We start from the raw sequence: 25,566 nt of genomic DNA on the forward strand, positions 1-25,566 counted from the left end.
GCTGTACCTCGTTTCTCACCTTCAGGGAAAAGTAGTTATGCATCCCCCTTCATTTCAGCTCGTGTGTGTGACAGTGTAAAAATCAACCCATGCCTTCAGCACACAATGTAAAGTATGTATACAGTGCATTCGGAAAGTATTTAAGCCCCTTGACCTTTTGTTGCGTTACAGCCTTATTCTAAAACGGATTAAATAAACGTTTTTCCTCAATCTACACACAAAGCGAAAACAGATTTTTAGCAAAAGAAAATAAACAGAAATACCTTATTCACCTAAGTAATTGAGACCCTTTGCCATGAGACTAGAAATTGACCTCAGGTGCATCTGTTTCCATTGATCATCCTTGAGATGTTTTTACCACTTGATTGTAGTCCACCCATGGTAAATTCAATTGATTGGACATGATTTGGAAAGGCACACACACACAGCTGTCTATATAAGGTCCCACAGTTGACAGTGCATTTCAGAGCAAAAACCAAGCCACGAGCTCTCCAATCTGAGTTTTTTTCCCCCCCTGCCAAAGTCTGCATCTGTTGAATTTTAAGAATATGGCATATTACAATTAGAATGAAAGGCTTGTAAGTGTGGGGGACTAAAGTTCCCGTAATTTGCCAAAACTATAGTTTGCAAACAAGAAATGTGTGGAGTGGCTGAATAACGAGTTTTAATTACGTCAACCTAAGTGTTTATAAACTTCCGATTTCAACTGTATACTACAGACACTTAAGACTCCAACCGCTAATCTAACCTATTAAGGGGGCTAAACCCTCCTGAACACGCTGTGCTCCAGTCTAACCTAGTATTTACAGCGGGCCTACTAAATGAACTCAGGCTTTTCTAGGTCCGTATCCTTTAATTGTTCAGCCTACTTTACCTACCTTCTTTCTGGTGCCAGCTCCTTTTCCACTGATTCGGACTCCGTAGTTCCATTGTAAATCGTGGTGAACCCCGCTCGCAGCACCAACTGTTAGGTTCGAAATAAACATAGTAAAAACTCACCGACGACCAGTAAAGCTCAAACCAAGTTTATACGCAGCCACTGCCAGCTAGTCTACAAAGTCAACAACGCAGCCACTGCCAGCTAGCCTACTTCAGCAGTACTGTATCATTTTAATCATTTTAGTCAATAAGATTCTTGCTACGTAAGCTTAACTTTCTGAACATTCGAGACGTGTAGTCCACTTGTCATTCCAATCTCCTTGCATTAGCGTAGCCTCTTCTGTAGCCTGTCAACTATGTGTCTGTCTATCCCTGTTATCTCCTCTCTGCACAGACCATACAAACGCTCCACACAGCGTGGCCGCGGCCACCCTAATCTGGTGGTCCCAGCGCGCACGACCCACGTGGAGTTCCAGGTCTCCGGTAGCCTCTGGAACTGCCGATCTGCGGCCAACAAGGCAGAGTTCATCTCAGCCTATGCCTCCCTCCAGTCCCTCGACTTCTTGGCACTGACGGAAACATGGATCACCACAGATAACACTGCTACTCCTACTGCTCTCTCTTCGTCCGCCCACGTGTTCTCGCACACCCCGAGAGCTTCTGGTCAGCGGGGTGGTGGCACCGGGATCCTCATCTCTCCCAAGTGGTCATTCTCTCTTTCTCCCCTTACCCATCTGTCTATCGCCTCCTTTGAATTTCATGCTGTCAGTTACCAGCCCTTTCAAGCTTAACATCCTTACCATTTATCGCCCTCCAGGTCCCCTCGGAGAGTTCATCAATGAGCTTGATGTCTTGATAAGCTCCTTTCCTGAGGACGGCTCACCTCTCACAGTTCTGGGCGACTTTAACCTCCCCACGTCTACCTTTGACTCATTCCTCTCTGCCTCCTTCTTTCCACTCCTTTCCTCTTTTGACCTCACCCTCTCACCTTCCCCCCCTACTCACAAGGCAGGCAATACGCTCGACCTCATCTTTACTAGATGCTGTTCTTCCACTAACCTCATTGCAATTCCCCTCCAAGTCTCCGACCACTACCTTGTATCCTTTTCCCTCTCGCTCTCATCCAACACTTCCCACACTGCCCCTACTCGGATGGTATCGCGCCGTCCCAACCTTCGCTCTCTCTCCCCCGCTACTCTCTCCTCTTCCATCCTATCATCTCTTCCCTCTGCTCAAACCTTCTCCAACCTATCTCCTGATTCTGCCTCCTCAACCCTCCTCTCCTCCCTTTCTGCATCCTTTGACTCTCTATGTCCCCTATCTTCCAGGCCGGCTCGGTCCTCCCCTCCCGCTCCGTGGCTCGACGACTCATTGCGAGCTCACAGAACAGGGCTCCGGGCAGCCGAGCGGAAATGGAGGAGAACTCGCCTCCCTGCGGACCTGGCATCCTTTCGCTCCCTCCTCTCTACATTTTCCTCCTCTGTCTCTGCTGCTAAAGCCACTTTCTACCACTCTAAATTCCAAGCATCTGCCTCTAACCCTAGGAAGCTCTTTGCCACCTTCTCCTCCCTCCTGAATCCTCCTCCCCTCCCCCTCCTCCCTCTCTGCAGATGACTTCGTCAACCATTTTGAAAAGAAGGTCGACGACATCCGATCCTCGTTTGCTAAGTCAAACGACACCGCTGGTTCTGCTCACACTGCCCTACCCGGTGCTCTGACCTCTTTCTCCCTCTCTCTCCAGATGAAATCTCGCGTCTTGTGACGGCCGGCCGCCCAACAACCTGCCCGCTCGACCCTATCCCCTCCTCTCTTCTCCAGACTATTTCCGGAGACCTTCTCCCTTACCTCACCTCGCTCATCAACTCATCCCTGACCGCTGGCTACGTCCCTTCCGTCTTCAAGAGAGCGAGAGTTGCACCCCTTCTGAAAAAACCTACACTCGATCCCTCCGATGTCAACAACTACAGACCAGTATCCCTTCTTTCTTTTCTCTCCAAAACTCTTGAACGTGCCGTCCTTGGCCAGCTCTCCCGCTATCTCTCTCAGAATGACCTTCTTGATCCAAATCAGTCAGGTTTCAAGACTAGTCATTCAACTGAGACTGCTCTTCTCTGTATCACGGAGGCGCTCCGCACCGCTAAAGCTCTCTCCTCTGCTCTCATCCTTCTAATCTAGACCTATCGGCTGCCTTCGATACTGTGAACCATCAGATCCTCCTCTCCACCCTCTCCGAGTTGGGCATCTCCGGCGCGGCCCACGCTTGGATTGCGTCCTACCTGACAGGTCGCTCCTACCAGGTGGCGTGGCGAAAATCTGTCTCCTCACCACGCGCTCTCACCACTGGTGTCCCCCAGGGCTCTGTTCTAGGCCCTCTCCTATTCTCGCTATACACCAAGTCACTTGGCTCTGTCATAACCTCACATGGTCTCTCCTATCATTGCTATGCAGACGACACACAATTAATCTTCTCCTTTCCTCCTTCTGATGACCAGGTGGTGAATCGCATCTCTGCATGTCTGGCAGACATATCAGTGTGGATGACGGATCACCACCTCAAGCTGAACCTCGGCAAGACGGAGCTGCTCTTCCTCCCGGGGAAGGACTGCCCGTTCCATGATCTCGCCATCACGGTTGACAACTCCATTGTGTCCTCCTCCCAGAGCGCTAAGAACCTTGGCGTGATCCTGGACAACACCCTGTCGTTCTCAACTAACATCAAGGTGGTGGCCCGTTCCTGTAGGTTCATGCTCTACAACATCCGCAGAGTACGACCCTGCCTCACACAGGAAGCGGCGCAGGTCCTAATCCAGGCACTTGTCATCTCCCGTCTGGATTACTGCAACTCGCTGTTGGCTGGGCTCCCTGCCTGTGCCATTAAACCCCTACAACTCATCCAGAACGCCGCAGCCCGTCTGGTGTTCAACCTTCCCAAGTTCTCTCACGTCACCCCGCTCCTCCGCTCTCTCCACTGGCTTCCAGTTGAAGCTCGCATCCGCTACAAGACCATGGTGCTTGCCTACGGAGCTGTGAGGGGAACGGCACCTCAGTACCTCCAGGCTCTGATCAGGCCCTACACCCAAACAAGGGCACTGCGTTCATCCACCTCTGGCCTGCTCGCCTCCCTACCACTGAGGAAGTACAGTTCCCGCTCAGCCCAGTCAAAACTGTTCGCTGCTCTGGCTCCCCAATGGTGGAACACACTCCCTCACGACGCCAGGACAGCGGAGTCAATCACCACCTTCCGGAGACACCTGAAACCCCACCTCTTTAAGGAATACCTAGGATAGGATAAAGTAATCCTTCTCACCCCCCCCCCTTAAAAGATTTAGATGCACTATTGTAAAGTGGCTGTTCCACTGGATGTCATAAGGTGAATGCACCAATTTGTAAGTCGCTCTGGATAAGAGCGTCTGCTAAATTACTTAAATGTAAATGTAAATGTATTCACCCACTGGGTCACACAGCTGCATAAGCACATATATTTATAACTTCCTCCTATGCCGAGCCAATACATCTGTTGCTAGGCAGGAAAGTTAAGTGATATGGGTAATAAACTTCTCCCTACATGTGACCTGACCTCGGCCCCCATTACGCACTAATCAACAGCTATCCACCCTTATCAGTGACCGAAAGCATGTGATTGCTTTTCCCCTTACTTAGTAACATTCCAAGACCCTGGCCCATATCCAACCTCCACAATATAACCTCCACAATATACATTCCTCCTACACATATCCATTAACTTCTGGTGTAGCAAGTATTTCAAATTACAACCAAAGAACTGAAACCAGACTGTGGCCCTTCTCTCTCCACCTAATATCAAACAATAACATGTTCTGACAGAATGTGAACTCTGCATTCTCCTCGCCCCCAGTAACCAGAATAAGCATATTTCATATTCATGTTTTGAAGTCAGAATGCATCAAAGTTCTTGAAAATATGCCAATTTCAAAACATGAAATTTCAGTGAAACTCTGGTATTTTTCAAATGAAAATCTAAAAATCAAGATATCGGTTTATCTCCATGCAATTTTTAAAACAATGCAGCTATTGGAGTAAACCTATTTTGGGTTAGGACAAGTAACTATAGCATGAGTAAGGGCAAACTTCATGCTAAGCTTGCACACTTTAATTGAATCACACTCATTAATCTGATTGGTTGAGTATGCGGACACTATGATTTTGTGGCAATTAGTGACAATCCCATTTCAGGGGGGGGGGGGTCATAGGTACAAGTGAAAATGGCAGAGTAAAGGTTACACTTCATTTGAGATACCTGCATTGGTTTAAAAACAGCATTATTGTGGAAATAAATTAATACACCCACTATAACGCAATGCTTGCAACATTCTAAATATTCAACATTCATGGATTTAATTTGGACAATTCAGTAGGAATATATCCTATTCTACAACAATGCTCTTGCTCAATCAAGATCTTGCTACCCCAAAATTCCCCAAATAATTAAGTGTAGGCCTCTGAGGTGAACTCAGGACTGTAATCATGTAACACTGCCGTTACATCCCTCAGGCCCGTTTCAGGTGTGCCCTACTCTGTTGGATCTTGGCTGCCCATTTCAAAATAGTCCCCTACTCCCTATGCATGTGTAGATTATATAATTTTTTACCTGCAATACTAGGATTCAGAACTGTGGACAGCATAACCAATTTACACGATTGGTTAATCATGACCTGGACCACCATTACCATGTAGGAGAATCTAGATGCTCCAAAAATCGCTCCCCAAGTCAAGTCACTTGATATTTGCAAATCTGTACGGTCTCGTTAGCTATAAGCAGTGCAATGGTAAAGCTTCCACCATATTGCTTTACACCTTACAGATCTGCAGAGACGAAGGGTTACAGAGCCATGGGGTAGGGAGCGATTAGGGAACATCCACTGATTATATCTCCATTCTCCAGCTTCCTTTTGTAGACCAGACCTCACTACATTGTAGTCTATGACCTACAGGTGGTGGACAAAAAAAGACAGACAACTGCATAAATTGGGGACAGTAAGTATGCCAGCAAAAGTATGCTAGCAATTTCCTCATGAGAGGTGCATTCCTCCAACAGTATTCCAGACCCTTTTCAACCAGTATTCCAGACTATTCAACCGTGCATAATTTATAGACCCTGAAATTCTCCACTTATTTTAGTTTTAGTTCCAAGAGGTAAATCATCCCCTACATTGCAATCTCCTTCCAGAAATCACAACGCCTGGATAAGGGTTTACATATTAGCTAACCACATATATCAACCTCATGCCGGACTGTGTATATTCACAACGTTGCATGCAACCTTAGGTTGCTTCATGCAGCAGGACTGAAAAATAAAATCAGCCTGGAACGGGACCAGTATATTCACACGGTACTTGTCACAATCACCACATCTTGCTAATAACCACTGGTGACCCAGTTTGGGGGTAATCAATAGTCCAAACTGGTTAGATGTTGTCCATGGAGCTGAACCTCCATTCAACTACTAGAAAACACTTATGGGACGGTTTCGGAGACTCATTTATTTGTTTAATATTTATTTATTTTACCTTTATTTAACTAGGCAAGTCAGTGAAGAACAAATTCTGATTTACAATGATGGCCTAGGAACAGTGGGTTAACTGCCTTGTTCAGGAGCAGAATGACAGATATTTACCTTGTCACCTCAGGAATTCGATCTAGATCGAACCACTAGGCTACCTGCCGCCCCCTCATTAAGCCTAGTCCTGGACTAACAAGCACTCGCAATGGAAATTCTCCACGGAAATCACTTATTCCAGGACTAAGCTTTATCTGGGTCTGGAAAACCGGCAATATACACTGAATGTACAAAACATTAAGGGCACCTGCTCTTTCCATGACAGAGTGACCAGGTGAAAGCTATGATCCCTTATTTAATCCACTGTAAAATCAGTGTAGATGGAGGGGAGAAGACTGGTTAAAGAAGGATGTTTAAGCCTTGAGACATGGATTGTATGTGAGGGTGAATGGGCATGAAAAAGGATTCAAGAGCTTTTTAAAAGGGTATGTGAGTTGGTGCCAGGTGCACTGTTATGTCAAAATGCTGCGTTTTTCATGCTCAACACTTTCCCATGTGTATCAACAACGGTCCACCAGCCAAAGGACATTCAGACAACCTGACAACTGTGGGACGCATTGGAGTTAACATGGGCCAGCATCCCTGTGAAAGGCTTGACACCTTGTAGAGTCCATTCACTGACAAAATTACAATGGAGACCTATTGGGGGGGAAACTATGTTAGGACAGTGTTCCTAATGTTTGGTATGCTCAGTGTATGTCCTCTTCTAAACCTAAAAGAAAAACAACCAATAGGCATATCAAATCTTTATTCAATCTTAAAAGTAAAACAATTTCATTTGAATCTGTTACTTATTCCATTTATCTGTGCAATCCATTCCATTTGTGTGTCTTCCTTTACAAATCCATCCTGTCACGATTACGTAGCTCTGGAATAAATTTGTCAAAGTCAAAAAGTTAGATTAAATGACCTGAAATGAGACTTCAATACAACAATTAGCAATGTGACATCAAAACACTTGCTCCACATCCTGACTGCCAGACTAAATGGATGTGTAGTCCTGCAGGACATACCAGTAAGCAATTTTTTCCCCAAATGATCTGAGAATCCAGATTTTTATTGGTTTACCTCTTAAAAGAGTACGGCCACACAGACATGAACACGGATTAAAATCATATATGATGTACTACATCATTGTCAAGTCAAATGTATTGGAATTGTGTCGAGTATTTTGGATGGAGCCAATGCTTTTTCAATGGGAGTCATCTGTTCCCAAATGAATGACAACGGAGATGATCGTCTGCCCAAAAAATGAATAACTGAACACAACTTTCCAATGAACTAGTCTGAAAACAGTTGATTTGAACTGTACTTTTGTAAGTCATTTACAATTTCAGTGTTCATGTGTCTGTACCCTTACCCAACTCCACTTTTTTTTATAAAAAGCAGACACATTGTGCTTTTCATTTGACAATTATTTTCATTGTTATTCATCCGGGAACGGATGACTTTCATTTAGGACTGACCCCATTTGGTAGATTGTTTGGTCGATCAAGAGTTCAGTTGAGCAGGGGAAAATATATATTTACGCCACACAAGACACCTGCCTGATTCACACCTGTCTCAGTAGACTCCTCCATTGTGGCAGCCGCAGGGATGACCATATCACTAGCAGTACATTTACCAAAAATTCTAATCTGTCTGTTTGGTTAAGGTTATTTCTGTTAATGCATTCAAATCATATTATGACAATCTTACCATTGTCAATGTAGGAGTGGACATGTTTGCAGAGCGCACAACCTAGGCTACATTTGTGAGAAACAAGTTTTGGTTTATTTCATTCCATTTATGAGAGTTGTCAATTTATTAAATTGTCTTTTGTTTGGAGTGCTCCCATCAACTTTGACTAAGAACACACCTGATTACACATAGAACTAGGCCTAGGATTAGTTTTACTGGGGGTGGTCGTGTAATGTAAATATGTGCACAAGCACAAAACGTCAGTAATTTGTACATGGCAAGAGTAACAATTCCAGACAGAATAACCAACTCCAAGGTCCTCTGATAATAGTAGTCCCGTGCGAATCGACATCCCAGTGTTGAGAGAAATGTCTGTTTGACAGGTGTTGCTGACATTTCAGGCGCGAAAACAAGAACTGATTAGATCAATTGAACGAAGTGCTGCGCATGGATCAACTTCAACAGTGAATACTTTTGTTCATATGTTTTGTGTAAATAAATGGAATATTGCCAAATGCATCAGTTAAATATTGCGCCCTTGATTGATAGCAAAGCAGCATACAACTGACCTAAACGTATGGAAATGATAAAGTTCACTTTTGCATCGATAGCCTTAAAAAGCATCTCAAGTGCACTGTTTAGCTCACATCTGAAGGCTGGGGGGGGGGGATTTCAATTGCGGATCGCTACAATATCATAATGTTTATGATCACACTTCTTCAAATATTATCGCGACACTGTACCTAAGATGGTTTGATATGGTTTAGAAACTTGGGAACCAAGCTCGTATTTTCAGTGTAGCCCTGTTTTCGGCTTTTCGCCTGGACTCAAAACCTCCAGGCTTCAGTCATAACTGCCAATTTATTTAAAAAAACATTTTTAAATAATGAATTACAGGAGGCAGTTTGGAAAAACTAATTCCGTCTGAATTTCATAACCAACGTTCAATAGAATTACTACTCCTGTGCAAATAGAGCTTGTCTAAGAATATTGACTAGAAACCCAACTTAATTAGGTCTATAAATCAATAACCTGACTTAAATGTATACAGCGCAATCAAAAGTATTCCGACCCCTTCCCCTTTTCCATATTTTCTTACGTTACAGCCTTATTCTAAATTGGATTGAATAAAATAAAAACACTCAATCTATACACAATACCCCATAATGACAAAGTGAAAACAGGTTTATTTTATTTGATAAAAGACAGAAATTAAGGACTGTAAATCAGGTAGTCTGGGCCAGGTAAAATGGCGGACTGAACAGAAGTGCAGATCGCTTCAAGATAAAAAATGTAAAAAGTCGGACTAAATTTTAGCACTTCAACTCCATATACTCATGGGTAATAACCTTCAATCTGGAAAACACCACAATATAAAATGAGGCTAGAGACATTTATAAACCACATTTATAAACCACCAACATACAGACTAGATCTATCAGAGAATCTGGTATCAAACAAAATGAGAGCAAAGATCTGAGGAAACAGGTACAAAAGAATCTACAGAGGGGCAAAAAAGTATTTAGTCAGCCACCAAGTGTGCAAGTTCTCCCACTTAAAAAGATTAGGCCTGTAATTTATCATAGGCACACTTCAACTATGACAGACAAAATAAGAAATACTTTTTTTAATGAATTTATTTGCAAATTATGGTGGAAAATAAGTATTTGGTCAATAACAAAAGTTTCTCAATACTTTGTCATATACCCTTTGTTGGCAATGACAGAGGTCAAACGTTTTCTGTAAGTCTTCACAAGGTTTTCACACACTTGCTGGTATTTTGGCACATTCCTCCATGCAGATCTCCTCTAGAGCAGTGATGTTTTGGGGCTGTTGCTGGGCAACACGGACTTTCAACTCCCTCCAAAGATTTTCTATGGGGTTGAGATCTGGAGACTGGCTAGGCCACTCCAGGACCTTGAAATGCTTCTTACGAAAACACTCCTTTGCCCGGGCGGTGTGTTTGGGATCATTGTCATGCTGAAAGACCCAGCCACGTTTCATCTTCAATGTCCTTGCTGATGGAAGGAGGTTTCACTCAAAATCTCACAATACATGGGCCCATTCATTCTTTCCTTTACACGGATTAGTCGTCCTGGTCCCTTTGCAGAAAAACAGCCCCAAAGCATGATGTTTCCACCCCCATGCTTCACAGTTTATTTATTTTTCTTGGGCCTCTATAACTATATCCATTGTTTTTTGTTGTTGTGAGATTTGGATTAATCCCCTCTACCACACGGAACCCCACTAATCTACCGACGGAACGCACGAGGTGGCTAATAACAGACCTCCATCCTATGCTAGCTTGCTACCGATGGCCTGGCTAGCTGCCTAAATCGCCGTAACCCCAACCAACCTCTCTACTCAATGGACCCTTTTGATCACTCGACTAAGCATGCCTCTCCGTAATGTCAATATGCCTTGTCCATTGCTGTTCTGGTTAGTGTCTATTGGCTTATTTCACTGTAGAGCCTCTAGTCCTGCTCACTATACCTTATCCAACCTATTAATTCCACCACCCACACATGCGATGACATCTCCTGGTTTCAATGATGTTTCTAGAGACAATATCTCTCTTCATCACTCAATACCTAGGTTTACCTCCACTGTATTCACATCCTACCATACCTTTGTCTGTACATTATACCTTGAAGCTATTTTATCGCCCCCAGAAACCTCCTTTTACTCTGTTCCAGACGACCAAATTATTACTTTTAGCCGTACCCTTATCCTACTCCTCCTCTGTTCCTCTGGCAATGTAGAGGTGAATCCAGGCCCTGCAGTGCCTAGCTCCACTCCTATTCCCCAGGCGCTCTCTTTTGATGACTTCTGTAACCGTAATAGCCTTGTTTTCATGCATGTTAACATGAGAAGCCTCCTCCCTAAGTTTGTTCTAGTCACTGCTTTAAGCACACCCTGCCAACCCGGATGTTCTAGCTGTGTCTGAATCCTGGCTTAGGAAGACCACCAAAAATTCTGAAATGTTAATCCCAAACTACAACATTTTCAGACAAGATAAAACTGCCAAAGGGGGCGGTGTTGCAATCTACTGCAAAGATAGCCTGCAGAGTTATGTCCTACTATCCAGGTCTGTACCCAAACAATTTGAACTTCTACTTTTATAAATCCACCTCTCTAAAAACAAGTCTCTCACCGTTGCCGCCTGCTATAGACCACCCTCTGCCCCCAGCTGTGCTCTGGACACCATATGTGAACTGATTGCCCCCCATCTAGCTTCAGAGCTCGTGCTGCTAGGCGACCTAAACTGGAACATGCTTAACACCCCATCCATCCTACAATCTAAGCTTGATGCCCTCAATCTCACACAAATGATCAATGAACCTAACAGGTTCCTCCCCAAAGCCTTAAACATGGGCACCCTCATAGATATCATCCTAACCAACTTGCCCTCTAAATACAACTCTGCTGTCTTCAACCAAGATCTCAGCGATCACTGCCTCATTGCCTGCATCCATAATGGGTCAGCGGTCAAACGACCTCCACTCATCACTGTCAAACGCTCCCTGAAACACTTCAGCGAGCAGGCCTTTCTAAATCAACCTTGCCGGGGTATCGTGGAAGGATATTGATCTCATCCCGTCAGTAGAGGATGCCTGGATATTTTTTTTGAATGCCTTCCTAACCATCTTAAATAAACATGCCCCATTCAAGAAATTTAGAACCAGGAACCCTTGGTTCTCCCCAGACCTGACTGGCCTTAACCAACACAAAAACATCCTATGTCGTTCTGCATTAGCATCAAACAGCCTCCGTGATATGAAGCAGTTCAGGGAAGCTAGAAACCATTATATACAGGCAGTTAGAAAAAGCCAAGGCTAGCTTTTTCAAGCAGAAATTTGCTTCCTGCAACACTAACTCAAAAAAGTTCTGGGACACTAATGTCCATGGAGAATAAGAACACCTCCTCCCAGCTGCCCACTGCACTGAAGATAGGAAACACTGTCACCACTGATAAATCCACCATAATTGAGAATTTCAATAAGCATTTTTCTACGGCTGGCCACTCCTACCCCGGTCAACAGCACTGCACCCCCCACAGCAACGCGCCCAAGCCTTCCCCATTTCTCCTTCTCCCAAATCCATTCAGCTGATGTTCTGAAAGAGCTGCAAAATCTGGACCCCTACAATCTGAACCCTTTCTAAAATGATCTGCCGAAATTGTTGCCACCCCTATTACTAGCCTATTCAACCTCTTTCGTGTTGTCTGAGATTCCCAAAGATTAGAAAGCAGCTGCGGTCATCCCCCTCTTCAAAGGTGGGGACACTCTTGACCCAAACTGCTACAGACCTATATCTATCCTACCATGCCTTTCTAAGGTCTTCGAAAGCCAAGTCAACAAACAGATTACCGACCATTTCGAATCTCACCATACCTTCTCTGCTATGCAATCTGGTTTCAGAGCTGGTCATGGGTGCACCTCAGCCACGCTCAAGGTCTTAAACGATATCTTAACTGCCATAGATAAGAAACATTACTGTGCAGCCGTATTCATTGATCTGGCCACGGCTTTCGACTCTTGTCAATCACCACATCCTCATCGGCAGACTCGACAGCCTTGGTTTCTCAAATGATTGCCTCGCCTGGTTCACCAACTACTTCTCTGATAGAGTTCAGTGTGTCAAATCGGAGGGTCTGCAGTTCGGACCTCTGGCAGTCTATGGGGGTGCCACAGGGTTCAATTCTTGGACCAACTCTCTTCTCTGTATACATCTATGAGGTCGCTCTTGCTGCTGGTGAGTCTCTGATCCACCTCTACGCAGACGACACCATTCTGTATACTTCTGGCCCTTCTTTGGACACTGTTAACAACCCTGCAGGCAAGCTTCAATACCATACAACTCTCCTTCCGTGGCCTCCAATTGCTCTTAAATACAAGTAAAACTAAATGCATGCTCTTCAACCGATCGCTACCTGCACCTGCCCGCCCGTCCAACATCACTACTCTGGACAGCTCTGACTTAGAATACGTGGACAACTACAAATACTTAGGTGTCTGGTTAGACTGCAAACTCTCCTTCCAGACCCATATCAAACATCTCCAATCCAAAGATAAATCTAGAATTGGCTTCCTATTTCACAACAAAGCATCCTTCACTCATGCTGCCAAACATACCCTTGTAAAACTGACCATCCTACCAATCCTCGACTTTGGCGATGTCATTCACAAAATAGCCTCCAATATCCTACTCACCAAATTGGATGCAGTCTATCACCAAAGCCCCATATACTACCCACCATTGCGACCTGTACGCTCTCGTTGGCCGGCCCTCGCTTCATACTCGTCGCCAAACCCACTGGCTCCATGTCATCTATAAGGCCCTGCTAGGTAAAATCCCCCCTTCTCACCTCACTGGTCACCATAGCATCTCCCACCTGTAGCACACGCTCCAGAAGGTATATCCCTCTAGTCACCCCCAAAACCAATTCTTTCTTTGGCCGCCTCTCCTTCCAGTTCTGTGCTGCCAATGACTGGAACGAACTACAAAAATCTCTGAAACTGGAAACACTTCTCCCTCACTAGCTTTAAGCACCAACTGTCAGAGCAGCTCACAGATTACTGCACCTGTACATAGCTCACCTATAATTTAGCCCAAACAACTACCTCTTTCCCTACTGTATTTAATTTATTTATTTTGCTCCTTTGCACCCCATTATTTTTATATCTACTTTGCACATTCTTCCATTGCAAATCTACCATTCCAGTGTTTTACTTGCTAGATTGTATTTACTTTGCCACCATGGCCTTTTTTTGCCTTTACCTCCCTTATCTCACCTCATTTGCTCACATCGTATAGACTTGTTTATACTGTATGTTTGTTTTACTCCATGTGTAACTCTGTGTCGTTGTATGTGTCGAACTGCTTTGCTTTATCTTGGCCAGGTCGCAATTGTAAAATAAACTTGTTCTCAACTTGCCTACCTGGTTAAATAAAGGTGAAATATATATTTTTTTAAACAGTAGGTATGGTGTTCTTTGGATGCAACTCAGCATTCTTTGTCCTCCAAACACGACGAGTTGAGTTTTAAACCAAAAAGTTATATTTTGGTTTCATCTGACCATATGACATTCTCCCAATCTTATTCTGGATCATCCAAATGCTCTCTAGCAAACTTCAGACGGGCCTGGACATGTACTGGCTTAAGCAGGGGGACACGTCTGGCACTGCAGGATTTGAGTCCCTGGCGGCGTAGTGTGTGGTAGGCTTTGTTACTTTGGTCCCAGCTCTCTGCAGGTCATTCACTAGGTCCCCCCATGTGGTTTTGGGATTTTTGCTCACCGTTCTTGTCATCATTTTGACCCCACGGGGTGAGATCTTGCGTGGAGCCCCAGATCGAGGGAGATTATCAGTGGTCTTGTATGTCTTCCATTTCCTAATAATTGCGCCAACAGTTGACTTCTTCAAACCAAGCTGCTTACCTATTGCAGATTCAGTCTTCCCAGCCTGGTGCAGGTCTACAATTTTGTTTCTGGTGTCCTTTGACAGCTCTTTGGTCTTGGCCATAGTAGAGTTTGGAGTGTGACTGTTTGAGGTTGTGGCCAGGTGTCTTTTATACTGATAACAAGTTCAAACAGGTGCCATTAATACAGGTAAACGAGTGGAGGAGCCTCTTAAAGAAGAAGTTACAGGTCTGTGAGAGCCAGAAATCTTGCTTGTTTGTAGGTGACCAAATACTTATTTTCCACCATAATTTACAAATAAATCGATTTAAAAAATCCTACAATGTGATTTTCTGGATTTTTTCCCCCTCATTTTGTCTGTCATAGTTGAAGTGTACCTATGATAAATTACAGGCCTCATTTTTTTAAGTGGGAGAACTTGCACAATTGGTGGCTGACTAAATACTTTTGCCCCACTGTATATACACAGTAAAATGAGCCCTTTGTCGACACAACCTGAAAGGCCACTTAGCAAGGAAGCAAGCAAGCCACTGCGCCAAAACCGCCATAAAAAAAGCCAGACTACGGTTTGCAACTGCATATGGGGGCAAAGATGGTACTTTTTGGTCCTAACTGACCTAAGACAGGGAATTTTTACGAGGATGTCAAGAAATGTGAAAAACTGAGTTTAAATATATTTGGCTAAGGTGTATGTAAACTTCTGACTTCAACTGCATACAAATAAAGATATGGACGATAACGGTGCTGGTGGAAAGCTATGGCTGGCAACAACACCTGACTCCGTACTTCAGGCCGCTGCCACAGATCAAGCAGTACCAGCACTTCTTTGGCCTGAATGCCAAGCTGGAGGTAACCTGGCACCACCACTATGGTGAAGCGTGGTGGTGGCAGCATCATGCAGTAGAGATGGTTTTCAGCAGCAGGGACTGGTAGACTAGCCCAGATCGAGGGAAAGATTAACGGAGCAAAGTACAGAGATCCTTCATGAAAACCTTCTCCAGAGTGCTCAGGACCTCAGACTGGGGAGAAGGTTCACCTTCCAACAAGACAATGACCCTAAGCACACAGCCAAGACAACACAGGAGTGGCTTTGGGACAAGTCTGAATGTCCTTGAGTGGTCCAGCCAGAGCCCGGACTTGAACCCGATCTAACATCTCTGGAGAGACCTGAAAATATCTGCGCAGCGACGCTCCCCAGCCAACCTGACAGAGCTTGAGGATTTGCAGAGAAGAATGGGAGAAACTCCAAATACAGTTGTTCTAAGCTTGTAGAGTCATACCGAAGAAGACTCAAGGCTGTAATCGCTGCCAAAGGTGCTTCAACAAAGTACAGAGTAAAAGGGTCTGAATACATTTGTATTATTATTTTTTTGCACCAAAAAAAAAAAAAATCTATAAACCCATTTTGCTTTATCATTATAGGGTACTGTGTATAAATTGATGAATGGAAAAAACTATTTACCCATTTTAGAATAAGGCTGGAACGTAACAAAAAGTCAGGGGTCTGAACACTTTGAGGGCACTAGAACAGGATGATCTATTTTGGATGCAATTTGAATGGAGTTGATGGATAGAGAGAAAGAGACTGCGAGAGAGTGTTTGCAAGTTCACTGATTTAAAGCAACAATATTCGAGTGATGGGCTGTTTTAAAACTCTTACCATGAGATACGTAGGTCTACGTGCATTGTGAACTGCGCTCCATATTGAGATGGGCTGTCGGTCCCCACCTTGAGCGTCAATTCATCACGCAAGGCCGTAGAGAAGCTATATTTAGACGTCGCATATAATTTAACATTTCCATTTCACACCAGTTTCTCGCAGCTATTTATCCCGGGAAAAGGAAGTGGTTTTGGGCAGTAAATCTCAGTAAGCAGGGTTCCCGTCATTCAACCGTAGGCTGTAACCCCCCACCATAGAAAAAAACATGACAGAAATGTTCAATTTGAATAATACCTGCTCGCAGTCTCTCATTTTCTTGACGACACATCTCCAGTTCTTGCTGAAGTAGCACATAGTTTGCACACCCTGCAAGAAAATCAATAGACAGATTGATCATTCTGTGACTACTTGGCCAGTGGTTACAAAGTACATTGATGGCTTTTTGGGAATAAACTTAGTCTTCCCATCTGTGGCGTAAGGCCGGTAGGGTGACCCTGAGGGACCAATACCAACAACCAACGTGTTTCACATGGGCTCGGTCTCAAAAAAAGTGCATGGAAAGTGACTATGGAAGGTGCGTCACAATCGCTAAATGTAAACAACTGGTGACATGTTGACATGGCAGCATTGCTATTGTAAAGTAACGCTAGAAGCAAGAGAAGCATCTCCTGCTTGTTCAGAGTGAACGGTTGGTCTACCAGAAGATGGTTGATGACTGCAAGACCACCTGTCAAGACCTGCAGTTGTCTCTGGGGGTCCCTACAGAACCAGCAAGCAAAGACATCAGGATGCATTACAGCTTTGATTTTGCTCAACAAGCAAGCAACATTTCCTCCTTTATACTGATTAAGGACATAGATGGCTAGATATACAGTTGAAGTCGGAAGTTTACATACACTTAGGTTCGAGTTATTAAAACTCGTTTTTCAACCACTCCACAAATTTCTTAACAAACTATAGCTTTGGCAAGTCGGTTAGGACATCTACTTTGTGCATGACAAGTCATTTTTCCAAAAATTGTTTACAGACAGATTATTTCACTTATAATTTACTGTATCACAATTCCAGTGGGTCAGAAGTTAACATACAGCAAGTTGACTGCATTTAAACAGCTTGGAAAATTCCAGAAAAATATGTCATGGCCTTAGAAGCTTTGAGGCTAATTTACATAAGTTGAGTCAATTGGAGGTGTACCTGTGGATGCAGTTCAAGGTCGACCTTCAAACTCAGTGCCTCTTTGCTTGACATCATGAGAAAATCAAAAGAAAATCAGCCAAGACCGCAGAAAAGAAATTGTAGACCTCCACAAGTCTGGTTCATCCTTGGGAGCAATTTCCAAACGCCTGAAGGTACCACGTTCATCTGTACATAGTACGCAAGTATAAACACCATGGGACCACGCAGCCGTCATACCGCTCAGGAAGGAGATGCAGAGATGAACGTACTTGTGCGAAAAGTGCAAATCAATCCCAGAACAGCAGCAAAAGGACCATGTGAAGATGCTGGAAGAAACGGGTACAAAAGTATCTATACCAACAGTAAAACGAGTCCTATATCAACATAACCTGAAAGGCCGCTCAGCAAGGAAGAAGCCACTGCTCCAAAACTGCCATACAAAAGCCAGACTACTGTTTGCAAGTGCACATGGGGACAAAGATGGTACTTTTTGGAGAAATGTCCTCTGGTCTGATGAAACAAAAATATAACTTTTTGGCTATAATGACCATCATGTTTGGAGGGGTGTTGGAGCATGGAGGTAGCAGCATCATGTTGTGGGGGTGTTTTTCTGCAGGAGGAACTGGTGCACTTAAAAATATATGGCATCCTGAGGAAGGAAAATTATGTGGATATATTGAAGCAACATCAAGACATCAGTCAGGAAGTGAAAGCTTGGTTGCAAATGGGTCTTCCAAATGGACAATGGCCCCAAGCAAACTTCCAAAGTTGTGGCAAAATGGCATAAGGACAACAAGGTCAAGGTATTAGAGTGGCCATCACAATGCCTGACAATCTTATAGAACATTTGTGGGCAGAACTGAAAAAGCATGTGCGAGCAAGGAGGCCTACAGACCTGACTGTTACACCAGCTCTGTCAGGGGGAATGGGCCAAAATTCACCTTATTTATTGTGAGAAGCTTGTGGAAGGCTACCCAAAACACTTGACCCAAGTTAAACAATATAAAAGGCAATGCTACCAAATACTAATTGAGTGCATTTAAACTTCTGACCCACTGGGAATGTGATGAAGAAATAAAATAATTCTCTATTATTCTGACATTTGACATTATTAAAATAAAGTGGCGATCCTAACTGACCCAAGACAGGGAATTTTTACTAGGATTAAAATGTCAGGAATTGTGAAAAACTGAGTTTAAATGTATTTGGCTAAGCTGTATGTAAACTTCTGACTTTAACTGTATATAAATAAAGATATGGACGATAACGGTGCTGGTGGAAAGCTATGGCTGGCAATAACATCTGACTCCGTACTTCAGGCCGCTGCCACAGATCAAGCAGTACCAGCACTTCTTTGGCCTGAATGCCAAGCGTCACGTCTGGAGGAAACCTGGCACCACAACTACAGTGAAGCGTGGTGGCAGCATCATGCAGTGGAGATGGTTTTCAGCAGCAGGGACTGGTAGACAAGTCCGGATCGAGAGAAGATAAACGGTGCAAAGTACAGAGATCCTTGATGAAAACCTTCTCCCGAGTGCTCAGGACCTCAGACTGGGGAGAAGGTTCACCTTCCAACAAGACAACGACCCTAAGCACACAGCCAAGACAACACAGGAGTGGCTCCGGGACAAGTCTGTATGTCCTTGAGTGGTTCAGCCAGAGCCTAGACTTGAACCCAATCTAACACGTCTGGAGAGACCTGAAAATAGCTGTGCAGCGACACTCCCCAGCCAACCTGACAGAGCTTGAGAGGATCTGCAGAGAACAATTGGAGAAACTCCCCAAATACAGGTGTGCCAAGCTTGTAGTGAAGACTCAAATCAAAGTTTGTCACGTGCACCGAATACAACAGTAAAATGCTTACTTACAGACTCTAACCAATTGTGCAAAAAAAGGTATTAGGTGAACAATAAGTAAGTAAAGAAATAAAAACAGTAAAAAGATAACAGCAGCAAGGCTACATACAGACACCGGTTAGTCGGGCTGATTGAGGTAGTATGTACATGTAGATATGGTTAAAGTGACTATGCATATATGATGAACAGAGTAGCAGAAGCGTAAAAGTGGGGTTGGGGGGTGGGGGGGTGTTACACAATACAAACAACAGGAGTCTTATGGCCTGGGGGTAAAAACTATTGAGAAGCCTTTTTGTCCTAGTCTTGGCACTCCAGTACCGCTGGAGTGCCAAGTCATGTGATAGTAGAGAGAACAGTCTGACTGGGGTCTTTGACAATTTAGGGCTTTCCTCTGAAACCGCCTGGTGTAGAGGTCCTTCATGGCAGGCAGCTTAGCCCCAGTGATGTGCTGGGCCGTGCACACTACCCTCTGTAGTGCCTTGAGGTCGGAGGCCGAGCTCTTGCTGTACCAGGCAGTGATGCAACCAGTCAGGATGCCCTCGATGTTGCAACTGTAGAACCTTGAGGATCTCAGGACAAATGCCAAATCCTTTTAGTTTCCTGAGGGGGAATAGGCTATGTCGTGCCCTCTTCACAACGGTCTTGGTGTGTTTGGACCATTCTAGTTTGTTGGTGATGTGGACACCAAAGAACTTGAAGCTATCAACCCGCTCGAGGCTGAAATCGCTACCAAAGATGCTTCAACAAAGTAGAGTAAAAGGGTTGATGGATAGAGAGAGAGACTGCGAGAGAGAGAAAGACTGCAAGAGAGTGTTTGCGAGTTCACTGATTTAAAGCAACAATATTCGAGTGATGGGCTGTTTTAAAACGCTTACCATGATGAGATACGTAGGTCTAAGTGCATTGTGAACTGCTCTCCATATTGAGATGGGCTGTCTGTCCCCACCTTGAGCGTCAATTCATCATGCAGAGGCCGTAGAGAAGCCATATTTAGACGTTGCATATAATTTATCAGTTCCATTTTACGCCATGCTGTTCATGTAAAGGTATTATAATTGACCAGTTTCTCATAGCTTTTTATCCCGGGAAAAGGGAATTGTTTTGGACGGTAAATCTCAGTAAGCAGGGTTCCCTCCATTCAACTGTAGGCTGTAACCCCCCCCAAAAACATGATAGAAATGTTCAATTTGAATAATACCTGCTTGCAGTCTCTCATTTTCTTGACGACACGTCTCCAGTTCTTGCTGAAGTAGCACATAGTTTGCACACCCTGCAAGAAAATCAATAGACAGATTGATCATTCTGTGACTACTTGGCCAGTGGTTACAAAGTGCATTGATGGCTTTTTGGGAATAAACTTAGTCTTCCCATCTGTGGCGTAAGGCCGGTAGAGTGACCCTGAGGGACCAGTACCAACAACCAACGTGTTTCACATGGGCTCAGTCTCAAAAAAAAGTGCATGGAAAGTGAATATGGAAGGTGCGTCACAATTACTACATGTAAACAACTGGAGACACCGTGTCATTTTTGGAGACATGTTATTGACATGGCAGCATTGCTATTGTTACAAGAATGCTAAAATATTTGTATCTGGAATTTGTCTTTCAGCATCAGTAGGACACACCTGACTCTCCGCCACCAGTCATATAAAAGAGAACCGTCTAATGCCTCCCATCAAAAAGAGCTGGCCCAATCCAGCACAGGTTACACCTGAAGCATGAGGACTTGCAGCGAGTGGTGAACTTCAACTACGCAGATAATGCAATAGTATTACCAGGACGCCACCCAGGTGGAATGGGAATTAGAATGTTTGTGCTGTTCTAATAACCAATTTCTGTGTTCATGCAAGTGGCTGACTGTACAAATCAACTATCAGTAGATGCAATTTGGCAGTACGCCCAGACCGTGTTGAAAACAAATGAAGTTGTTTTGAGAACTTAAGATTTCTCAGTTAAGGTCTAAGCTTAGAGAGAAGCCTCGTGAGGTGTTGGTCTGTCACATGTTATGAAACAGTATTGGTTGGTCACATGAAACAAAATGGTAATGATTAATTATGCTAAATCACGCAAATATAACTTGTCTTTATATATGGCTACACACAGACAACTGTTGGGACTGCCGCAGGAGAGCCCCCGATTGAGATGTGTACAATAAAACTGTGAAGGACCTCGGCGTTACTCTGGACCCCGATCTCTCTTTTGACGAACATATCAAGACTGTATCAAGGACAGCTTTTTTCCCCATCTACGTAACATTGCAAAAATCATAAACTTTGTCCAAAAATGCAGAAAAATTAATCCATGCTTGTGTTACTTCTGGGTTAGACTACTGCAATGCTCTACTTTCCGGATAAAGTACTAAATAAACTTCAGTTAGTGCTAAATACGGCTACTAGAATCCTGACTAGAACCAAACAATTTGATCACATTACTCCAGTGCTAGCCTCCCTACACTGGCTTCCTGTTAAGGCAAGGGCAGAGTTCAAGGTTTTACTGCTAACCTACAAAGCATTACATGGGCTTGCTCCTACCTCTCTCTCTGATTTGGTCCTGCCGTACATACCTACACGTACGCTACGGTCACAAGACCCAGGCCTCCTAATTCTCCCTAGAATTTCTAAGCAAACAGCTGGATGCAGGGCTTTCTCCTACAGAGCTCCATTTTTATGGAATGGTCTGCCTACCCATGTGAGAGACGCAAACCCGGTCTCAACCTTTAAGTCTTTACTGAAGACTCATCTCTTAAGTGGGTCATATGATTGAGTGTAGTCTGGCTCAGGAGTTTGAAGGTGAAAGGAAAGGCTCTGGAGCAACGAACCGCCCTTGCCGTCTCTGCCTGGCCGGTTCCCCGCTTTCCACTGGGATTCTCTGACTCTAACCCTATTACAGGGGCTGAGTCACTGGCTTACTGGTGCTCTTTCATGCCGTCCCTAGGAGGGGTGCGTCACTTGAATGGGTTGAGTCACTGAGTTGATCTTCTGTCTGGGTTGGCGCACCCCCCTTGGGTTGTGCCGTGGCGGAGATCTTCGTGGGCTATACTCGGCCTCGTCTCAGGATGATAAGTTGGTGGTTGAAGATATCCCTCTAGTGGTGGGGGGGGGGGGCTGTGCTTTGGCAAAGTGGGTGGGGTTATATCCTTCCTGTTTGGCCCTGTCCGGGGGTATCATCGGATGGGGCCACAGTGTCTCCTGACCCCTCCTGTCTCAGCCTCCAGTATTTATGCTGCAGTAGTTTGTGTCGGGGGGCTAGGGTCAGTTTGTTATATCTGGAGTACTTCTCCTGTCTTATCCGGTGTCCTGTGTGAATTTAAGTATGCTGTCTAATTCGGTCTTTCTCTCTCTCTCTAAGGACCTGAGCCCTAGGACCATGCCTCAGGACTACCTGGCATGATGACTCCTTGCTGTCCCCAGGCCACCTTGCCGTGCTGCTGCTCCAGTTTCAACTGTTCTGCCTGTGGCTATGGAACCCTGACCTGTTCACCGGACATGCTACCTGTCCCAGATCTATTATTTGACCATGCTGGTCATTTATGAACATTTTAACATCTTGGCCATGTTCTGTTATAATCTCCACCTGGCACAGCCAGAAGAGGACTGGCCACCCTACATAGCCTGGTTCCTCTCTAGGTTTCTTCCTAGGTTTTGGCCTTTCTAGGGAGTTTTTCCCTAGCCAACATGCTTCAACACCTGCATTGCTTGCTGTTTGGGGTTTTAGGCTTGGTTTCTGTACAGCACTTTGAGATATCAGCTGATGTACGAAGGGCTATATAAATACATTTGATTTGTAATATGGTGCATTGAGTTGGTTGGAACCCATCCAGCTCACTGACGAACAGTGACTCATTTAAGATCGACTGAGTGTCCGTGTAAGAACTTTTCCACAATACAGGACAAACACTTTGGCGGCAAGCTGCTGCCATCCCATGTGACAAAAGCAGCAGTGTGGAGTCTCTACAAGGAATCGATGACAACACTTGGTATGTAAACCATTTTAGCTGTTTCACTAACTGTGGGGCAAAACAATGAACTCATTTAACCTTGCTTGGGTAGGGGGCAGTATTTTGAAGTTTGGCTGACAAACATGCCCAAAGTAAACTGCCTGTTACTCAGGCCCAGAAGCTAGGATATGTAAATGCATGGTAGTATTTGATAGAACAGTTTCCAAAACTGTTAAAATAATGTCTGCGTATAACAGAACTGATATGGCAGGTGAAAACCTGAGGAAAATCCATCCCGGAAGTGGGATATTTTTGATGTGGGTACTTTTCTATTGAATGCCTATACAGTATGTATTTGGATAGGCCCCAAATTGCAGTTCCTATGGCTTCCACTAGATGTCAGTCTTTAGACATTGTTTCAGGCTTGTATTCTGAAAAACAACAACTTAATCAACCAGAGCTGTTTTGAGCGCGTGACCGATTGCACGCCGTTAGTTTTTTCTTTTCTATTGACATTGTTTTCAGAACCCTGAGGCACGGTGTCTCCAGAAACGTTCACTTTTTGGTGTTCTATGATATATCCAATTTACAAGTATATATTATTTTCTTTTTTTTTTTTCAAGTCTGCCCCCTCGTTTAATTCCCTTCATCTGCACTGGATAAAAACAATATGGTGAAGGATCATAATTCGGCTGGTTTTCAACTGGTCAGTTCCTTCAGATCAGTACTGATGAAGGAGAGGTGAAGAGACAACTGACAAAGAGCCTTACATGAAAAGGTCACACACCAAAAAAGGTTTTGATGGCTTTTCAATATAAAAATCAAAAAGTATTTTTCCCCCCACTTACTTGCTGTGCTGTTTTGTTGTTCAGCAGTTTTATTCTCAACCAGGATTTCTATGGACCGCCACTTGGGTCTTTGCATGTCAAAAAAGTTAAGTCAAGTAACACTATTTGACGTGTCAAAATAAGCTTGTTGACCAATCAGGACCTGAATATGACTGCATGTCACAATTTAATGCATTCATACATTTTTCATGTAGTTATTACACAATCACTTGTATTTTATGTCACAACGACTCATGATGCTGGTAAAGTTGGCTCGCGTACCTACAGTGCTGGTCAAAAAAAGCTGGCTAGCTCATGAATGCAAAAAATGTTCTTGGCCAAAAACAACAATCTGTTTCAGTAGCTAGCTCGCTAACTATATGGCTTGGTGTCATCTAAAATAACCCTAATTTGTAAGACAGTTCTTATTTGATTAATGGTGGTCGGACCCATCTATGTGACGCTAGCCACAATAAGGATTAGCCAGCCACAGTAGTGGAACTTCGAGGTTAACCTTCAAAATAAAAAAAATATGTCATTGACAGTGATGCAAATTAATACAAATAGTAGAATTATGCCATAACTTAGTAGATCATGCTAAACAAGAATGGAATGTTATATAAAATCAAACGACAATAATTTGATATGTCAAATCTGTTAATCACACAGAATGTATTAGACTTAGAATTGCATACTTATTTCACTGTACAGACTTACCTATGGATTGTGGATCAATGCCATGGGGTATCAGTTTACTCAGTGACACCCAGAGAACAGTAGCTCTTATTGCTGGACTTAATTGAAACAAACTTAATTGAAACACATTTGTTGTCAACCTATGTGTATTGAACACTATTCCTGAGAAAAAAACAATACTGCGTGAATGTTTGAGTCTGATAACTGAGGACGTTGGGGAGAAAAATATATATTGGGTATTGAGTAGACTTACTCCATTTCATTGATCCCCAATCCGTATGTAAAGCTGTACAGTGCAATATGAATGTCTATACACACACACAATAGGCTGACAGGGGAGGTGAATTCACAGTCACAGTCCCGTGATAAGAGCTACAAATGCCAAAATGTGCGTAAATGAATTCCATTATCTTGGCTTTAATGGATTTTGCCTTTGAGTTGTCTCGCGGAAATTCTTACTTTCAAATGACTGCTCGACTTGACTGCTCGATCCACACAGCAGACATTGTGGGCTAAGTTAGGAATGGGAAGTGGCGTCATTAGGGCATGTACCTACGTTATATTAGGTATGCATGTCGGGGGTTAACGTCGGGCCAATACCGATGTTGGCATTTTTAGCGAATAATCGTCAGATTCCGATATATCGTGCATCCCTACTCCAAAAACCCAGAAAAGGCTACTCCTTGATGTTATCCTCACAGGTATGAGTCTGCTGTTTTCTGTAATGACCAATGTTTTACAGCCGGTGATCGTAAATCGGTGCTCAGTGAAACGACGTGTCCTGACTTGTCATAGACGCTTGCTAAAAAACAAATAAGCAAGCCTTCCTTCATGACCT

General features: G+C 43.9%; 1 protein-coding gene across 4 annotated transcripts in view; it reads right to left on the reverse strand.

The window, feature by feature from the left end:
• Positions 1-7,208: 7,208 nt before the first annotated feature.
• LOC118357565 (mucin-17-like) overlaps positions 7,209-25,566 on the reverse strand; it is a 37,979-nt gene continuing 19,621 nt past the window's right edge. For 3 of the 4 annotated variants that reach the window (XM_052478350.1, XM_052478348.1, XM_052478349.1), the window contains exons 6-8: positions 20,468-20,539; positions 16,532-16,603; positions 7,209-7,343 (exon numbers count right to left, since the gene is read on the reverse strand). In XM_052478350.1, coding sequence (XP_052334310.1) covers positions 7,312-7,343; positions 16,532-16,603; positions 20,468-20,539 — 176 coding nt within the window. In that variant the 3' untranslated portion in view covers positions 7,209-7,311. The remainder of the gene's footprint in view (positions 7,344-16,531; positions 16,604-20,467; positions 20,540-25,566) is intronic. The other variant, XM_052478351.1, reaches the window with a different exon arrangement.

This window comes from Oncorhynchus keta, chromosome 24 (genome assembly GCF_023373465.1).
Source record: "Oncorhynchus keta strain PuntledgeMale-10-30-2019 chromosome 24, Oket_V2, whole genome shotgun sequence".
NCBI lineage: Eukaryota > Metazoa > Chordata > Actinopteri > Salmoniformes > Salmonidae > Oncorhynchus > Oncorhynchus keta.